The 19,123-nt window shown below is 40.1% G+C and overlaps 1 protein-coding gene and 1 non-coding gene across 6 annotated transcripts in view; both read right to left on the bottom strand.

The window, feature by feature from the left end:
• Positions 1-1,636: 1,636 nt before the first annotated feature.
• Positions 1,637-1,800, bottom strand: LOC115842096 (U1 spliceosomal RNA). The gene has a single exon (XR_004035082.1). It is a non-coding gene; the product is annotated as a U1 spliceosomal RNA (small nuclear RNA).
• An 11,007-nt stretch (positions 1,801-12,807) lies between these two features.
• The window catches only part of HIRA (histone cell cycle regulator), a 74,420-nt gene continuing 68,104 nt past the window's right edge, over positions 12,808-19,123 (bottom strand). For 2 of the 5 annotated variants that reach the window (XM_030836391.3, XM_030836394.3), the window contains one exon: positions 12,812-13,632. In XM_030836391.3, coding sequence (XP_030692251.1) covers positions 13,516-13,632 — 117 coding nt within the window. In that variant the 3' untranslated portion in view covers positions 12,812-13,515. Of the gene's footprint in view, positions 13,633-19,123 lie in introns of all 5 variants that reach the window. The other 3 variants (XM_060310432.2, XM_030836390.3, XM_030836395.3) reach the window with 3 other exon arrangements.

Here is a 19,123-nt window from a genome sequence, read left to right as displayed (position 1 = left end):
GTAAAATTGTCTTTGTTTGCAGATGATATGATCTTATGTATAGAGTCCTAAAGACTCCACCAAAAACTGTTAGAACTAATCAACAAATTTAGTAAAGTTGCAGGATACAAAATCAACATACAGAAATCAGTTGCCTTTCTATACACTAACAATGAAATATCTGAAAAACAAAATAAAACCATCCCACTCATAATAGCATCAAAAACAATAAAGTACTTAGGAATAAATCTAGTCAAGGTGGTAAAGGATCTGTACATTGAAAACTATAAGGCTTCGATTAAAGAAACTGAGGGCACAAATAAATCGAAAGGTATTTGTGTTTATTAATCGGAATATAGATATTGTTAAAATGTCCATACTACCTAAAGCCAGCTATATACTTGAAAGTTACTAAGAGAGTAGATCATAAATGTTCTTACCACAAAAAAGAAATGGTAATTATGTAAGGTGATAGAGGTGTTAACTAACCCTGCTGTGGTAATCATTTTACAATATATACGTGTATCAACTCATCACACTATATAACTTAAACTTACACTGTGTTTTATGTCAATTATATCTCAATAAAGCTGGAAAAAAAGAAGAAATTCTTAGGTCAATAATCTAAGCTCCCATCTCAGGGAAAGCAAAGTAACACTAAAAAAGCAGAAGTAAGGAAACAAGGGCATAGATCAATGAAATGGAAAGTGGAAAATACAGAAAACCAATTAAACAAAAGTTCTGAAAGATCAATAAAACTGGCAAACCTCTTGAAAGATGCACAAAGAAAAAAAGAGGCAAACCACAAAGTACCAATATTAGAAACAAAATAGGGGATAAAATACGAGTTATCATGACAAACCCTGTAGACCTGAAAAGAATAAGAGAATAGTAGGTACAACTCCACAAAAGTAAATTTGACAACTTAGATGAAACGGGCCAATTCCTCAAAAGAATACAAACTGTAACACCAAACTAATATGAAATAATCTGAGTAGTCATAAAATGATTAAAGATGTTGGACTTGTAGTTAAAGAATTCTTGAAAAAGAGATATCTATTGCCAGATGCTTTCATGAAGAAGTTTACTAATTTTTTTAAAGAATCAACACCAATTCTATACAATCTCTTCCAGAAAACAGAAGAGGAGGGAACACTTCCAAATTTATTTTATGAAGTTAGTATTACCCTGTTATGAAAACTAGACAAGTACTACGAAACAGGATACTACAGGCATGAATATACATGTAAAAATTCTTAACAAGGTATTATCAAATGGAATTAAGTAATACATAAAAAGAACTATATACCATGACCAAGTGGGGTTTATTCCAGGCATGTAAGGCTGGTTCAGTGTTCAAATATTAACCAATGTAAGCCACCATACTAACTGGCTAAGTAAGAAAAATCACATCATCTTATCAGTTGAATTTATGCAGAAAAACATACGACAAAGTCCAACACCTATTCATGATAAAAAGTCTCACAAAGCTAGGAATAGAGGGCAATTTCCGCAATTCGATAAAGAACATCTCCAGAAACCTACAGCTAACATTGTACTTAATGGTGAAAGACTGAATGCTTTGCCCCCTAAAATGAGGAACAAGAAATCTATCCTCCTGTTGTCAGATGGCTTTTTTTTTTTTTTTTTTTAATATCAGGGGAAAGCGCGAACGCAGTCCCCCACTATCACAAATTTTGCAGTCGAGTTTCCCACATTTGGGGAAATCGCAGGGGTCAGCAAATCCGAAGTGCAATGGATAAGCCTCGCCCTGGGAAAACCACCTTCGTGATCATGGTATCTCCTCTGCCAGGTAAGTATGTCAGATGGCTTTTTATTCAGAGACATTGTAGAGACTCTAAAGGGCCCAGGACCGTCAGATATGCTGCTTTCAAAACAATGGCTGCTATGATTGCCTAGCAGGCCTCGTGTGAATTCTAGGCCTCAGTAACCTGTGCATGAAAAGAACCATGATATTAAATCACTAACTGGATTTTCGAATAAAGTGACTGAAGTAAAAAAAACCAAAAAACAAAATACAAAACACTCAACAAAATACTGGAAATTCCAGCCAGTGTAATAATGTAGAGGAAATAAAAGGAATACCAATCAGAAAGGAAGAAATAAAATTGTCCCTATTTTCAGATGACATGATTGTCTGTGTGGATAATCCCAAGGAATCTACAGAAAAATCCTGGAACTGATAGTGAATTTAGTAAGGTTGCAGGATATAAGATCAATATATAAAAATCAATTATATTTCTATATACCAGCAATGAACATGTGGACACTGAAATTAAAATACAACATATTTGTAATTGCTCCAAAAAAATTCTTTGGTGTAAATCTGACAATACAGGTACAGGACTTGTATGATGAAAACTACACAGTGCTGTTGAAAGAAATCAAAGGTCTAAATATATGGAGAAACATATCATGTTCATAGGTTGGAAGACTAAACATAGTAAGGATATCAATTTCCCCCAAAATGGCATACAGTTTTAACACAATTACTATGAAAATCCAGGTACTTTTAAAAAGATGCACACAGGGGCTTCCCTGGTGGCGCAGTGGTTGAGAGTCCGCCTGCTGATGCAGGGGACACAGGTTCGTGCCCCGGTCCAGGAAGATCCCACATGCCGTGGAGCGGCTAGGCCCGTGAGCCATGGCCGCTGAGCCTGTGCGTCCGGAGCCTGTGCTCCGCAACGGGAGAGGCCACAACAGTGAGAGGCCCACGTACAGCAAAAAAATAAATAAATAAATAAAAGATGCACACAAGCTTATACTACAATTTACATGGAAAGCACAGGCCCTAGAATAGCTAAAATAGTTTTGAAAAGGAAAAACAAATTTGGAAAATTACCCAATGTTAAGCCTTTCCATGTAGCTATAGTAATTAAGACAATGTGATATTGACAAAGAGACGGACACATAGATCAAAGTAACAGAGTACAGAACCCAGAAAAAGACCCACTCAAATATGTCCAATAGGTTTTCAAATATTAATAGACAATTATTGTATAGCAGTTTTAGGTTTACAAAAAAAAAATTGAGTAGTTACCTCAGAACCTTTAGAACTCTTCCTCTACAGAGAGTTCCCATGTATCCCAATGCCCTTGTTTTTTTTTTTTTTTTTTTTGTGGTACACGGGCCTCTCTCACTGCTGTGGCCTCTCTCACTGTGGAGCACAGGCTCCGGACGTGCAGGCTCAGCGGCCATGGCTCACGGGCCCAGCCACTCCGCAGAATGTGGGATCTTCGTGGACCGGGGCACGAACCCACGTCCCCTGCACTGGCAGGCAGACTCTCAACCACTGCGCCACCAGGGAAGCCCGCCCTTGTTTTTTAACATCTTGCCTTAGTATGGTACTTTTGTTACAATTTATGAACCAATATTAATACATCATCATTAAAGGCTAAAGTCTATAGTTTACATTAGGGTTCACTCTTCGTGTTGTACATTCAGTGAATTTTGACAAATGCATAATGTCATGTACCCACCACTATAGTTGTACAGAACAGTTTCACCACTGTAAAAATCCCCTGTGCTTCACTTATTCATCCATTCCCCTCTGTCCAAACCCCTCCCCCAGACACAGAATCTCTGGCAACCAGTGACATTTTTACTCTCTTTATAGTTTTGCCTTTTACGGAATGCCATTTAATTGGAATCATACAGTATGTAGCCTTTTCAAATTGGCTCAGCAATATCCATTTAAGATCTCCACATCTTTTCATGGCTGTGTAGCTCATTCTCATTTTTCTTTTTTTTTTTTTTTTGCGGTACGCGTGCCTCTCACTGCTGTGGCCTCTCCCATTACGGAGCACAGGCTCCGGACGCGCAGGCTCAGCGGCCATGGCTCACGGGCCTAGCCGCTCCGCGGCATGTGGGATCCTCCCGGACCGGGACACGAACCTGTGTCCCCTGCATCGGCAGGCAGACTCTCAACCACTGCGCCACCAGGGAAGCCCTCATTTATTTTTCTTGATGAACAATATTCCAACACACAGATGTACAACAGTTTGCTCATTCATCTACTGAAGGACATCTTGGTTGTTTCAGTCTTTGGCAACTATAAATAAAGCTACTAAAACATTCATGTGTAGGTTTTTGAATGAATATAAGTTTTAAACTCATTTGGGTAAATACCTAGGAGTGCAATTGTTCAATCATATGTAAGGCTATATTTAATTTTGTTAGAAACTACCAGAACTATCTTCCAAAATGGCTGTACCATTTTGCATTCCCACCAGCAACTGAATGAAGAGTTCCTATTGTTCCACATCCTCACGAGCATTTGGTGGTGTCAGATTTTTGGATTTTAGCCAATTTAATAGGTATATAGTAGTATTTCATTGTTTTTTGAATTTTAGATTCCCTATTGAAATATGATGTTGAGCATCTTTTTACATACTTATAGCCATCTGTATATCTTCTTTGGTGAGGTATCTGTACAGATCTTTGTCCATTTTTTAATTGTGTTGCTTGTCTTCCTATTGCTGAAATTTTAGAGATCTTTAAAGAGTTTGTATATATTGCATTGAAGTCCTTTATCAGATAAATAATTTGCAGATATTTTCTCTGAGACTGAGTCTTGTCTTTTCATTCTCTTAAAGCTCTCTTAGAGCAGCATTAAAAAAGTCTAGATCCTTTTTTCTTTTTTTGCATGTGGATGTCCAGTGCTTCCAGCAGCATTTGCTGAAAAGACTATTCTTTCTTCACTGAATTGCCTTTGTCAGATTACTGAAAAATTACAGGGAGTTCCCTGGTGGTCTAGTGGTTAGGACTCAGCACTTTCACTGCCGTGGCCTGGGTTCAATCCCAGGTCGGGGAACTAAGATCCTGCAAACCGTGCAGCAGAGCATGGCCAAAAAAAAAGAAAGGAAAAAATTACACCTGCATCTACTGTATCATGCAATTGTCCTCTTGGGCATTTATCTCAGAAAAACAAAGATTTATATTTATATAAAAACTTTAATAGCAGCTTTAATTGTAATAGCCAAAAACTGGAATCAGCCTGATTGATGTCCTTCAACAGGTGAATGGTTAAATAAACTATGTAGCAAAACCATGAAATAGTATTCAGTAATAGAAAGGAACGAAGTACTGATACATAAAACAATTTGAATTCATCTTCAATAATCCTGAGTGAAAAAGGCCAATACCAATAGATTACATACAGAATGATTCCTTTTATTTTACATTCCTGAAATGAAAAATTGCAGATGTAGAGAACAGATTAGTGGTTGCTATGAGTTAAGGAGATCATGGAGTGAAAGGGAAGTGGTGTGGCTGTAAAAGAGCAACATGTCTGCACTTAACAATAGACTATATGTTCTTCTCAAGTGTATATGGAACACTTCTGGCATAAGCCATAAAACAAACCTCAGTAAATCTAAAGGATAGAAACAATACGAAGTGTGTTTTGACTACAATGGAATAAAGTTACATCCATAAAAAAATAAAATTGGGAAATTCACAGGTATGTGGAAATTAAACAGCACACTCTAAAAGACCAATGAGTCAAAGAAGAAATCAAAAGAGAAATTAGAAAATAATTTGAGATGAATTAAAACCAGAACACGACATACCAAAACTCGTAGGATCCTCCTAAGGCAGTGCTTAGAGGGAAATTTTATAGCTTTAATCACATAACGTTCCATCTTAAGACACTGGAAAAAGAGGAGTAAACTAAACCTAAAGCAAGCAGAAGAAAGAAAGTAATAAAGATTAGAGCATAAATTTATGAAATAAGGAATAGGGAAACAATAGAGAAAATAAAGGAAACCAAAAGCTGGTTTTCTGTAAAGATAAACGAAATCGTTGAACATTTAGCTATATTGACCAAGAACACAAGAGAGAAAACTCAGATTGTAAGAATCAGAAATGAAAGAGGGGACACTACTAACTTTACAGAAATAAAAAGGATTATAAAGGAATATTATGAACAATTATATGCCAATTAATTGGATAACTTAGATGAACAAATTTCTAGAAAGAGGAAATATTCTAACTGATTGAAGTAGAAATAGACAGTACAAATAGACCTATAAGAAACAGAAAGATAGAATTAGTAATAAAACAACCACCTACAAAAACAGCACTAGCCCATAGGGCTTTACTGCTGAATTCTACCAAACGTTAAAAAAATCATTACTAATTCTTTACAAATTCTTCAAAGAAACAGAAGAGGAGGGGATACTTCCCAACTTACTCATTCATTTTGCAACACCCTGACACCAAAACCAGAAAAGACCTCACAAATAAACTGCGAAACTATCTTATGACTATGGACACAAAAATCCTCAAAAATACAGTGACACATAAACAAATTTTATACCATTACCAGGTGGGATTTATCTTGAACCAAGGATGGTTCAATATACAAAATAAATTAATTAGCATTAGAAGGGAACTTCTTCAATCTGATGAAGGGCATCTATAAAAAAACAGAATTAGTATAATACTTAATGATGAGAGACTGGATGCTTCCCCCCTAAGACCAGTGACAAAACAAGGATGTCCACTCTTGCCACTTCTATTCAATGTTGTACTAGGTGGAGGGTCTGGCCAGAGCAATTAGGCAAGAAAAAGAAATAAAAGGCATCTAGGTAGGAAAAGAAGTAAAACTATATTCACAGATGTCATGACCTTATATATAGAAAATCCTAAGGATCCCAGTAAAAGTTATTAACACTAATGAATGAATTTAGCAAGGTTGCAGAATACAAGAGTAATATACAGAAATCAATTGTATTTCTATACACTTGTAGTGAACAATCTGAAAGTGAAATTTTAAAAACACTTCCATTTATAATGGCATTAAAAAGAATTACATAGGGCTTCCCTGGTGGCGCAGTGGTTGAGAGTCCGCCTGCCGATGCAGGGGACACGGGTTCGTGCCCTGGTCTGGGAAGATCCCACATGCCGCGGAGCAGCTGGGCCCGTGAGCCATGGCCACTGAGCCTGCACGTCTGGAGCCTGTGCTCCGCAACGGGAGAGGCCACAACAGTGAGAGGCCCGCATACCGCAAAAAAAAAGAAGAAAAAAAAAAAAGAATTACATAGAAAATTTTTATAAAAGAACTGTAAAATTTATATACTAGAAACTATAAAACATTACTGAAAGAAATTAAAGACCTAAATAAGTGGTAATCTGTTTGTATTCATCAACTGGAAGATATTTTAAGATGGCCTTCCCCAAACTGATCTACAGATTCATTGTAATCCCTATCAGAATTGCAGCTTTCTTCTTTGCAGAAATTGACAAGCTGATTCTAAATTAATATGGAAACTCAAAAGGCTCCAGAATAGCAAAAAAATATCTTGAAATAGAACAATTAAGTTGGAGGAGTTACACTTCCTGATCTCAAAACTTACTGTAAAACAACATTAATCAAGACAGTGTGATATTGGCATAAGAAAAGACATATAGATCAATGGACTAGAACTGAGTCCAGAAACACCCCGTGTGTCTATGATCAACTGATTCTCAACATGGGTGGCAAGACCATTCAATGGGGGAAAGAACAAACTTTTCATAAATGATGGGACATTGGATAGCCTCAAACAGAATAGTGAAGTTGGATTCTTACCTCACACCATATACAAGTATTTACTCAAAATGGATCAAAGTTCTGAATATAAGAGTTTAAACTATAAAACTCTTAGTAGAGGGCTTCCCTGGTGGCACAATGGTTGAGAATCTGCCTGCTAATGCAGGGGACACAGGTTCGAGCCCTGGTCTGGGAGGATCCCACATGCCACGGAGCAACTAGCCCGTGAGCCACAACTACTGAGCCTGCGCGTCTGGAGCCTGTGCTCCGCAACAAAGGAGGCCGTGATAGTGAGAGGCCCGCGCACCGCGATTAAGAGTGGCCCCCGCTTGCCACAACTAGAGAAAGCCCTTGCACAGAAACGAAGACGCAACACAGCAAAAATAAATAAATTAATTAAGAGTTAGGACTTCAACATATTCATTAAAAAAAAAAAAACCTCTTAGTAGAAAACATAGGAGTAAATTTGCATGGTCTTGGATTTGGTGATGGTTTCTTAGATGAGACCAGAGAAGCGCAAGCAACAAAAGAAAATTGGATGGACTTCATCAAAACTGAAAACTTCTATGCTTCAAAGACACTATCAAAAAAGTAAATATACAGAATGGGAGGAAATATTTGTAAACCATATATCTGATAAGGAATTTGCATGTAGAATGTATAAAAAACTCCCACAACTCAATAATAAAGACAAATAACCCAATTTAAAAGTTAGCAAAGGATTGGAATAGACATTTCTCCAAATAAGATATTCAAATGGCCAATAAACACATTAAAAAATGCTCAACATGTTTTGTCACTAGAGAAATGCAAATCAAAACCACCCACTCAGGGGGAAGGGTAAGCTGGGACTAAGTGAGAGAGTGGCACTGACATATATACACTACCAAATGTAAAATAGTTAGCTAGTGGGAAGCAGCCGCATAGAACAGGGAGATCAGCTGGGTGCTTTGTGACCACCTAGAAGGGTGGGATAGGGAGGGGGGGAGGGAGACGCAAGAGGGAGGGGATATGGGGATATATGTATACGTACAGCTGATTCACCTTGTTATACAGCAGAAAGTAACACAACATTGTAAAGCAATTATACTCCAATAAAGATGTTAAAAAAAAAAAGAAGAAAAAAAAAACCCCACCCATTCAGATGACTATAATGAAAAAAATCAGACAATAAGAATTGTTGGTGAGGGAATTCCCTGGCAGTCCAGTGATTAGGACTCTACATTTCCACTGCTGGGCACCTGGCTTTGATCCCTGGCTGGGGAGCTAAGATCCCACAAGCCGTGCGGCGTGGTCAAAAAAAAAAAAAAAAGAATTGTTGGTGAGAATGTGGAGAAATCAGAATCCTCATACACTGCTGGTATGAATGTAAAATGGTGCAGTCACTTGGAAGGCAGTACAGCAATTCCTCAAACAATTATAGTCACATTATTACCTACTAATTCTACTTCTACATATATATAACCATGAGAAATGAAAACATGTCCACACAACAACTTGTTCACAGATGTTTAGAGCAGCATTATGCATAATCACCAAAACTGGAAACAACCCACACGTCTATCAGTGGATGACTGGAGAAGCAAAATGAGGTATACCCATACAATTAAATATTATTTGACCATAAAAAGGAGTGAAGTACTGACATATGATTGAATCTTGTAAACATTACGCTATAGAAGAAGCCAGTCACAAAATACCACAGTCTATGATTCCATTTGTATGAAATACTGGAATAGGCAAGCCTATAGAGACAGAAAGTAGACTGGTGGTTGCTTAGGGATGGTAGGGATGGGGGTATGGAGCATGATAAAGGGCATGAGGTTTCTTTTTGAGGTGATGAAAATATTCTAATAGTAACTGGTGATGGTTGCACATATGTGTGACTATCCTAAAAACCACTGAATTGTACATTTTAAATAGGTGAGTTACATGTTATGAGAATTTTATCTCAGTAAAGCTGTTTTTTTTTTTTAAAGGGAAACATGAGATATCCTTGTGATGAAAAATGTTATGTATCTTTAAAAACAAAACAAAAACAAAAACCTAAGAGTGGAATACCTGGGTCCTCTGATGACTGTATGTTTAACTTTGCAAGGAACTGTCAAACTATTTAAGGTGACTATACTACTGTGCCTTCCTGTTGGCAATACATGAAAGCTCCAGTTGCTCCACATCCTCAATACTCAGTATTTTATATATATTCTTAACTTTATGACATTCTAATAGGTATGTGCTGTTATATCACTGTGGTTTTAATTTGCATTTTCTAAATGGTGACATTGAACATCTTTTTTTGTGCTTATTTTAATTGCCATCCAGGTATCTGGTGAAGTGTCCTAAGGTTAAAAAAATAAGTTACAAAAGAACAAAAATTAGGGACTTCCCTGGTGGTCCAGCAATTAAGACTCCGTGTTCCCAATGCAGGGGGCCAGGGTTTGATTCCTGGTCAGGGAACTAGATCCTGCATGCCACAACTAAAAGATCCCACATGCCACAACAAAGATCCTGCACATGGCAACGAAGATCCCATGAGCTGCAACTAAGATCCGGAGCAGCCAAATAAATAAATATTAAAAAAAAATTATATTAAAAACAGAACAAAAATTAAATTTCACAAAAATTAAAAGCTTAAATTAACACACAAATAAAATTTAAAGATGAACTGAGAAAATATTTGCCATATATGTGAGAGAACAGGAATAATAGATTTAACATGGAAAGAGATGATGGGTTTTGCCTTATCTCCTCAGTGTACCTGCTGCAGGTATATACAACCTCCCACAGCATCAGCCTAATGTGTAAAGGGCTCTGACTCCTCTCACAGGTGATCTGGAGGCTGAAGCTGGGAGGGGCCTAAGGGGATCAGGTAAGAACTTGGAGAGAGGCAGGGAGATACAGCCCAGGAAAATACACCCAGTGCTCTGCGTGCAAACAAGTTCAGCAGGCAGAGGTAGTGGGAAGGTGTGGAGCATCAGTGGACAGGCGTAGGGAGGTCAGCAGGCATGGCATTATGGTAGGGATGAGGGCACAGTGGCACAGAGGTTGCCTGTAGGGACACAAGGGACAGCAGGAAGGGTGGGGCAAATTTTTGGCCGTTATTTATTCAAATATTTTTTCTTACCACCACCTTCTCTCTCCTTTCCTTTGAGGACTTCAGTTACCTGTGTATTAGGCTATCTGACGTTGTCCCATGACTTACTGATGCTCTTTTCTGTTCTTTCCTCCTTTGGATTGTCTGTTTTGGAGCATTTTTATTGCTCTGCCTTCAAGTTCACTTATCTTTTCTGCAATGTCTAATCTGTCATTAATCCTATTCCACACATTTTTCATCTCCATGTTACACGTTTTCATCTCTAGGAAGTTTGATTGCAACTTCCTTGTTACGGTCTTCTATGTCTCCACTTAACTTTTCTGAACATAAGGAGTCGTGTTATAATGACCGTTTTAATGTCCTTCTCTGCTAATTCTAATATCTGTATAACTTCTGGGCCAGTTTTGACTGATCAGTAAGATTGCTTATTCTCATTTTGCATTGTGTTCCTGCTTCTTTGTATGCCTGGTGTGGATGCCAGACACTGTAAACTTTACCTTGTTGGATGCTGGGTACCTCTGTATTCTTATAAATTCTCTGGAACTTTGGTTTGCAATGTAATTAATTACTTGGAAACAATTTGATCCTTTTGGGTCTTGCTTTATTTTCTGTTAGATGGATCTGGAGCAGTGCTCTAATTATTCTCCAAAACTGAGGCAAGACTTCCTGCGTAACTCTTCTATCCCAAGCCTGTGAGTTATGAGTTTTTCTAGTCCTGTTGGAAGAGGCACTATTCCCAGCCCTGGGTGACAACTAGACAATTGTCACCCTAATCCTTTCAGATGGTTCTTTGCCTGGCCTCAGTCACTTCCTCATCACACAAGCACTGATCAGTATGCAGCTGAATATGCAAAGGCACTCCCTCTGCTGAGCTCCAGGGTTCTCTCTCCATGGAGCTCTCTCCTCTCTGGGATTCTGTCCTGAAAACTCTAGCTGCCTTGGTCTTCCTGGGCTCTCAGCTTCATGTCTTCAACTCAAGTATCCTGCTGGGCTCTACCTCAGCTTCCCCTCCCTTTGCTGCAGCCTGGAAACTCTCTCTCCAGGTAGGAAGCTGGGGCAGTCACAAGGCTCATCTTCTTTGCTTTCCATCTCCCAGGGATCACTGTCCTTTGTTTTCTGATATCCAGTGCCTTGAGACCATTGTTTCATGTATTTTGACTGGTTCCTTTGGTTGTTTCAGGCAGAAGGGTCAATTTGGTCCCTGTCAATCCATCTTGGCTGGAACCAGAAGTTTCCAACCAGTCTTTCTGCTGTTTGTCTCCTCTCCTGTCCAAATAGTAGTGTATAAAAACACTTGATTGTCAAAGTTTTATTCACGGGAACATGTGCTCAGTGCCATGACTTTGCCTCTGTGATCCCAGTTGGTCCTCACAACCATGCACGTTTTCTTAACCTCACCTCCCTTTGACAGCTGAAAAGTGAGGCCCACGTTTTTCCTGGTTTGGATCCCAGGCAGGCCTGTCAGTCCCGAGGCTGCGTGCATCCTGGGGCTCCAGAGTTCTCAATGCCTGTGCAGCATCTCTGGCTCATTCCTCAGCGAAAAGCTCACACTTGTAGCCTGGCTTCTGGGTGTCCATGCCCAGACGCAGTGTGTGTGCTGGCTCTGTCGGGCATGCAGGTGTGCCTGGTTCTCATGCAGCCACGTGACTTCTGAGTGAGACAGGCAATGGGATGGCCACCTGGCAGGGAGGTGCCGAGGAGGTCCAGGACCCTGGGGAGAAGGTGCTTGGCCTTCACCAGGCTTGAGGATTCTGATTCTGGCTGTCTCTTCTCCTGTGGGTCAGCATCGGGACCACTTTCTAAGAAAATCCCAGCTTCCAGATAATTCTTCAGAAAACTCAAGTCTGTATTTATGGACTTCCTTACATGATTTCCTTGGTGCCCAGCACAATCAGAGACCCAGAGCACAGCACAGACAGAACCAAGGACCTCTCCACCTGGCTTGGGAGAAGACAGGTGCACGGTGGCCAGCCCGCTCGCCCAGCTCAGCCTGAGATGCTGCACGACCAGGAAAGTGACTCCATGCTGTGAAATGACTTTTTGCATGAAGGGGCAGGGGGAGCAGATGACATCAAAGGCGAGGGATTCACAGTGCAGGGGAGGGAGGTGGAAGTTAGAAGGAAAAGGCAGGGGAAGTCAGGACCATTTGGTATCCAATGCGTGTTCATTTATTTTACACTTACAAAAGAAATCGCCCACCCTCTGCCCCATCCCCCCCAAAAGTCTCTTTTTACAAACATTTAAAAATTAAAACTAAATGAAGATAGACAAGTTAATTTCAGTACAATTATTTTTCAATGTAGCTGTCATAATTAGAGTTTAAATTTCCTACAAGTGACCAATGTCCAAGTGACTTATAGGGAAATCCTGATTATTGGCCAAAAGGAAAATTCCATATTACAAGTTAGCAAATTCTAGTACAAAAATAGTCCATGTGTTGGAATAGGCTTTCTTTTTACATAGGTCTCAGGTCAGTCTACTGACTGCATAATACGCTAACGTCTCAGGGTTCTCTCTTTCACAAATGGCTCATTCGTCATAGCTGGAGCAGCACGGCGCCTACAGTAGCAGGGCTAGTGTCCATCTGGGGACCGTGCTGGAGACGGCAGGCCTGGGCTGCCTCACTGGCCCCAGGGCAGTTGGGCAGAGCTCCAGCTCTGCACCGGGGTCCTGGAGGGAGGAACGAGTTGCGGGCAGAGCTGCTCCCCCTGAGGGAGAAACAGGCCCAGGACACAGGGGAAGTGTGCCCAGGGGCTGAGCCGGTACTGGTGTAGGACAGCCCACCTCCTGCCAGTGTCTCCTCATCCGTAGCCCAGCGAGATAAGAGGCCGACCTGTGTGTCCTCAGTGGCGAGAGTGTGGCCCTGCCCTTGCTGCGGCTGGGCAGGCTACTTGTCCCTCAAGATGTCGAGCTGTTCCTGACACTCGGTGAAGAGGCGCTGGAAGCGGAGGTTCTGCCCGATGACTGGCAGCAGCTCCTTCAGCAGGTCCCTCTTCCGCAGACCCTGCGGATAGAGGAGTGACAGCTGAGTGCAACTGACAGTGAGGAGAGCTAGACTGTGGGGGTTTCCCTGACCCAACAAAGACCCTTGTGCCCATCTGCCCCATGGGCACCCCCTGGAGAAACCATAGATGGATGAGAACAATTTCTCTGTATGCTGGGAGGCCTGGGACAGCTAAAAAAGCTGAGCTTGGGCGCATGGGGTGGAGTGGCAGGGCCCAGGGAGGGACATAGTTCAAGGGTGGGTACCAGGTAGGTTCTGCTCTTCCGTGTCCCCTAAGTCTGCTGGCACAGTCACCGCTGGCCTCTGATTGCACTGGTTAGTGGCCAGAGTAGCCTGACCTTCCAGAGCAGAATGCAAGTAAGGCTACCAGGGCAGAGGGCCAGGCAGACGGCTATCCTGGAGGGACCACTCCCTTATGTGGATGTGTTCCAGGGACGTGAGGTCAAGGCCAGGGGCGAGGAGGTGCCTGGGTGACAGTGACTGGCCTTGGTTTTACAGTCCTGGAGTCTCTGTCCTCAGCTCTTGCCTATGCCTCCTCCACCCTGGGTGGCACCATGTCTGCCTGGGCCCTCCTGCAACATGCACTGCCATGCAGGGTCTCCACCGCACAGACCCTTGAGGAGCACGGCTGCTGCAAAGGGAAAACCATCAACTGACAGCACTGACCACTGGAAGAGAAGGGCCAATATGTTAAAACAAGTGTGGTAACAAGATGATGAATTATAGAAAAGAACCAAGTGTAGATACCAAGTTTGAACAACACAGTGGTTGAAGGAGATGGGATTAGCAGGAGACTGGACACTGCTGAAGACCAAGTCAGAGTGAGGTCAGATAGAGGAGCAGCCCACACTCATAAGGGAGGCAGGCAGAAGGGAAACTGTAAGAGGAGAAACTGTACCATTGCCTACAAAGGCAGGTGAGCGCAGCAGGTAGGCCCAATATCCACATAATGGATCCCACAGGAGACAGAGAAAGAAGAGAGAAGGAAATATTTAAAGAAGTAATATGGGTATATTTCACATAATTAAACAACGAATGGCCTTAGGTTGAAAGGCTCCACTGAATGCTGATCAAGTAATATATGGGAAAACTGATAACCAGACACATTAGAATGAAATATACAGAATTTTCAGATATAAAAGACAGAAAATTTCTGAAAATTTCGAAAGTACAAGAACATATTACCTACAAAGGAAGACATACCAAGATTCACAATAAAGTGTTTTTTTTTGGCTGTGCTGCGTGGCCAAAAAAAAAAAAAGATGGCAACTCATGACCAAGTAGGGTTTATCCTGGAAATCAAGGAGAATTTAATATTAGAAAACTTAGAACTGGAAAATAGGAAATAAAAAGATTATTTGAGATGACTTCATTGTTTAAACCACATAGAAAATGCAAAACAATTAATGGACAAATTAATAAAAATAATAGAAATGTGTAGAAAGATGGCTGGTGATTAATATACCAAAGTCAAATGCATACGTACAGCAGCAATGAATAATCAGAAAACATAAAACAACTTATCACTTAGAATACTCACAATTATAAAATATCTAAGAATAATTCTAAAAATGATGTGTATGGCCTATGTGCTGAAAATTAAAAAACCTTACTGGAAGGCATTAAAGAAAACCTAAATGAATGGAGAGTACTGATGGGAACAGTAGCATAGTATAGATATCAGGATGGAGGCTGCAAAAGGCAGTGGTGAGCACTGTGGCGTGTGAAAGCAGCAGGGGAACTGCAACCCCTGGGAACCTGGGGTCAAGAGATACAGGTAGAATACAACAGAATGTCTAAGGTTGTGGAAAGAAGCAGGAGTGAAACTTTTAGGGAAATTAAAAAATTTAAAAGCAGTCTTGTATAGCATAAGTAGAAATACAGCACATGTTGAAAATGGATTAAACTCCTTAATCAAAAAATGGATAAAAGAACAGGATCCAACTATATGCTGCTTACAAGGAACTCACTTAGATCTAAAGGAGGATATACACAGGTTGAAAGTGAAAGAATCAAAAAGATATCCCATGTAAATAATAAGCAAAATAGAAAAGAGATGGCTATACTAATAACAGACAAAATAGACTTTATGTCAAAAATTGTTATAAGACACAGGACACTGTATAATGATAAAAGGGTCAATTGACCAAGAAGATGTAACAGTTATAAACATATACCCACCAAACATCAGAGTTCCTAAACACATGGTGCAAACATTATCTGAACTGAAAGGAGAAATAAGACAGTCCTACAATTTGCAGAAGACTTCGATATCCTATTTTCAATAATGGATAGAACAACCAGACAGAAAATCAATAAGAAATAGAGGACCTGAAAAGCAGTATAGACCAACTGGACCTAAAGCACACATATGCAGAACACTCCACACAACAAGAGCAGAATATACATTTTTCTCAAGTGCATGTGTAACACTCACCAGGACAGACCAAAACAAGTCTCAATAAGCTTAAAAAGACTGAATCATAAAAGTGTCTTTTCCAATCACAATGGAATGAAACTAGAAATCAACAGCAGAAGAAAAACTGGAACACACACAAATATGTGGAAATTAACACACTGTTAAACAATCAATGATTCAAAGAAGAAATTACAAGGGAAATTTAAAAATATCTAGGGACAAATGAAAATGAAAACACAACATACTGGAATGCAGCAAAAGCACTGGCTAGAGAGAAATTTATAGCTATAAAAATCTACAAAGAAAGATTCACAAATCAAATCAATAACAGAACATTGCATTTAACAAAATTAGAAAAATAAAAGCAAACTAAACCCAACAAGCAGAAAATCATACATATCAGAAAATAAGTAAAATGGAGAACAGAAAAACTATAGAGAAAATAATAAAACCAAAAATGAATTCCTTGAAAAGATCATCAAAATTGACAAGCATTTAGCTACATGGACTAAGAAAAACAGAAGACTCAAATAATGAAAATCAGAAGTGAAATAGGGACATTGCAACTGATGCCACAAAAATAAAAGGAGTATAAATAAGAGAATACTATGAACAACTGTACACCAACAAATCGGATGACCTAGATAAAATGGACAACTTCCTAGAAATACACAGCTTACCAAGACTGAATCATGAAGAAATAGCAAATGTGAACAGACCTATAAGTAACAAGGAGACTGAATCAGTAATCAAAAACCTCCCAACAAAGAAAAGCCCAGGACTGACCAGATGGCTTCACTGGTGAATTTTACCAAAAATTTAAAGAAGAATGAACAACAATCCTCCACATACTCTTTCAAAAAACTGAAGAGAAGAGAACATGTTTAGATTCATTGTATGAGACCAGCATTATCCTGACATGAAAGCCAGACAAAGACACTACAAGGAAAGAAAATAGTCCAATGTCCCTTGTGAACACTGATGAGTCCTGAACAAAATACTAGTGCAGTGGTCCCCAACCTTTTTGGCACCAGGGACCGGTTTCGTGGAAGACAATTTTTCCACGGGCTGGGGGTTGGAGGTGGGAGATGGTTCAGGCGGTAGTGCGAGCAGTGGTTCAGGAAGTAATCCGAGTGATGGGGGGATGGTTCAGGTGGTAATGCAAGTGATGGGGGAAGATGGTTCAGGAAGTAATGTGGGTGATGGGGGGGATGGTTCAAGGTGGTAATGCAAGCAATGGTTCAGGAAGTAATGCGAGTGGTGGTGGGGGGCATGGTTCAGGCGGTAATGCAAGTGATGCAGGAGATGGTTCAGGTGGTAATGCAAGTGATGGGGGGATGGTTCAGGTGGTAATGGGAGTGATGGGAGTGACGGTTCAGGAGGCAATGCAAGCAATGGTTCAGGAAGGTAATGGGAGTGATGGGGAGGATGGTTCAGGCGGTAGTGTGAGCGATGGTTCAGGAGGTAATGCGAATGATGGGGGGGATTGTTCAGGCAGTAATGCAAGTGATGGGGGAGATGGTTCAGGCGGTAATGCAAATGATGGGGGGGATGGTTCAGGTGGTAATGCAAGCAACGGTTCAGGTGGTAATGGGAGTGATGGGGGGATGGTTCAGGCAGTAATGCGGGGGATGGTTCAGGCAGTAATGCGAGCGATGATTCAGGAAGTAATGTGAGCGATGGGGAGTGATGGGGAGCAGCAGATGAAGCTTCACTCGCTTGCCCGCCACTCATCTCCTGCTGTGCGACCTGGTTTTTAACAGGCTGCAGACTGGTACCAGTACTGGTACTAGCGAACAGAATTTAACAGCAAATGGAAAGGATTATATACTATGACTAAGTGTGATTTACTCCTGGAATCCAAGGGTGGTTTAAGAAACTAAAATCAATCAATGTAATACACCACATTAATAAAATGAAGAAAAAAAAATCCCAGAAGATCATCTCAATCAATGCAGAAAAAGCATTTGACAAAATTCAACACTCCTTCACTACTAAAAACTGGTAATAGAAGGAAACTATCTCAGTAAAATTAAGGTCACATATGAAAAGCCCACAGCTAGTATCATACTCAGTGTTAAAAGACTTAAAGCTTTTGCTCTAAGGTCAGGAACAAGGCAAGGATGCCCCATTTTCACTTCTATTCAACATAATACTAAAAAGTCCTAGTCAGAACAATGAGGCAAGAAAACGAAATAAAAGACACCCAAATTTGAAAGGAAGAAGTAAACTTATTTGTTTGCAGACAACATAATCTTATATGTAGAAAACCCTAAAGATTCCGCAAAAAAACCCATTAGAACTAATAAATGGATACAGCAAGTGTGCAGAATATGAAATCAACACACAAATATCAGCTGCGTTTTTATATACTGACAACCAACAATCTGGAAAAGAAATTAAGAAAACAATTCCATTTGCAGTAAGCTCCAAAAGAACAAAATACTTAGGAATAAACTTAACCAAGGAGGTGAAAGACTAGTATACTGAAAACTACAAAATGTTGCTGAAAGAAATTAAAGAAGATATAAATAAATGGAAAGACATCCCTTGTTCATGGACTGGGAGACTTATTAACATGGTTAAGATGTCAATAATACCAAAAGCAATCTATAGATTTAATGCACTCCCTATCAATATCCTACCGGCATTTTTCACAGAAATAGAAAAATCCATCCTACAATTCTTATGGAATCCCAAGGGACCCCAAATAACCATATGAATCTTGGAAAAGATGATGTGCAGTCTCGTACTTCCTGATTTCAAAACTTATTTCAAAACTACTGTACCTTTTAATTTTTGAAGTATGTGGCTACATTATCATTCAAAATGAATTTAAAATAAAAAAACCTGAAAAGCGCTATTTAAAAAAATGAAAGGGAATGAAATAAACTGCTATAAGCAAAGCAAAACATTTTGTCTGCCTGTGGCACCAGGGGCAAACTACCAGACAGAGGATGTGCCCTCTGGCTGGAAGGCTGGTGTGGCTGGTATCAATACCAATAGCCACCAGTACCACCTCCCAGCCTGGGCTCTCAGAAATGGATGGTGCTGTGTTTCAGGCACCAGCCT

This window comes from Globicephala melas, chromosome 13 (assembly GCF_963455315.2).
Source record: "Globicephala melas chromosome 13, mGloMel1.2, whole genome shotgun sequence".
Classification (NCBI taxonomy): Eukaryota; Metazoa; Chordata; class Mammalia; order Artiodactyla; family Delphinidae; genus Globicephala; species Globicephala melas.
Note: the sequence above shows the minus strand (reverse complement) of the source record. Positions and strands in the feature narration are given on the sequence as shown.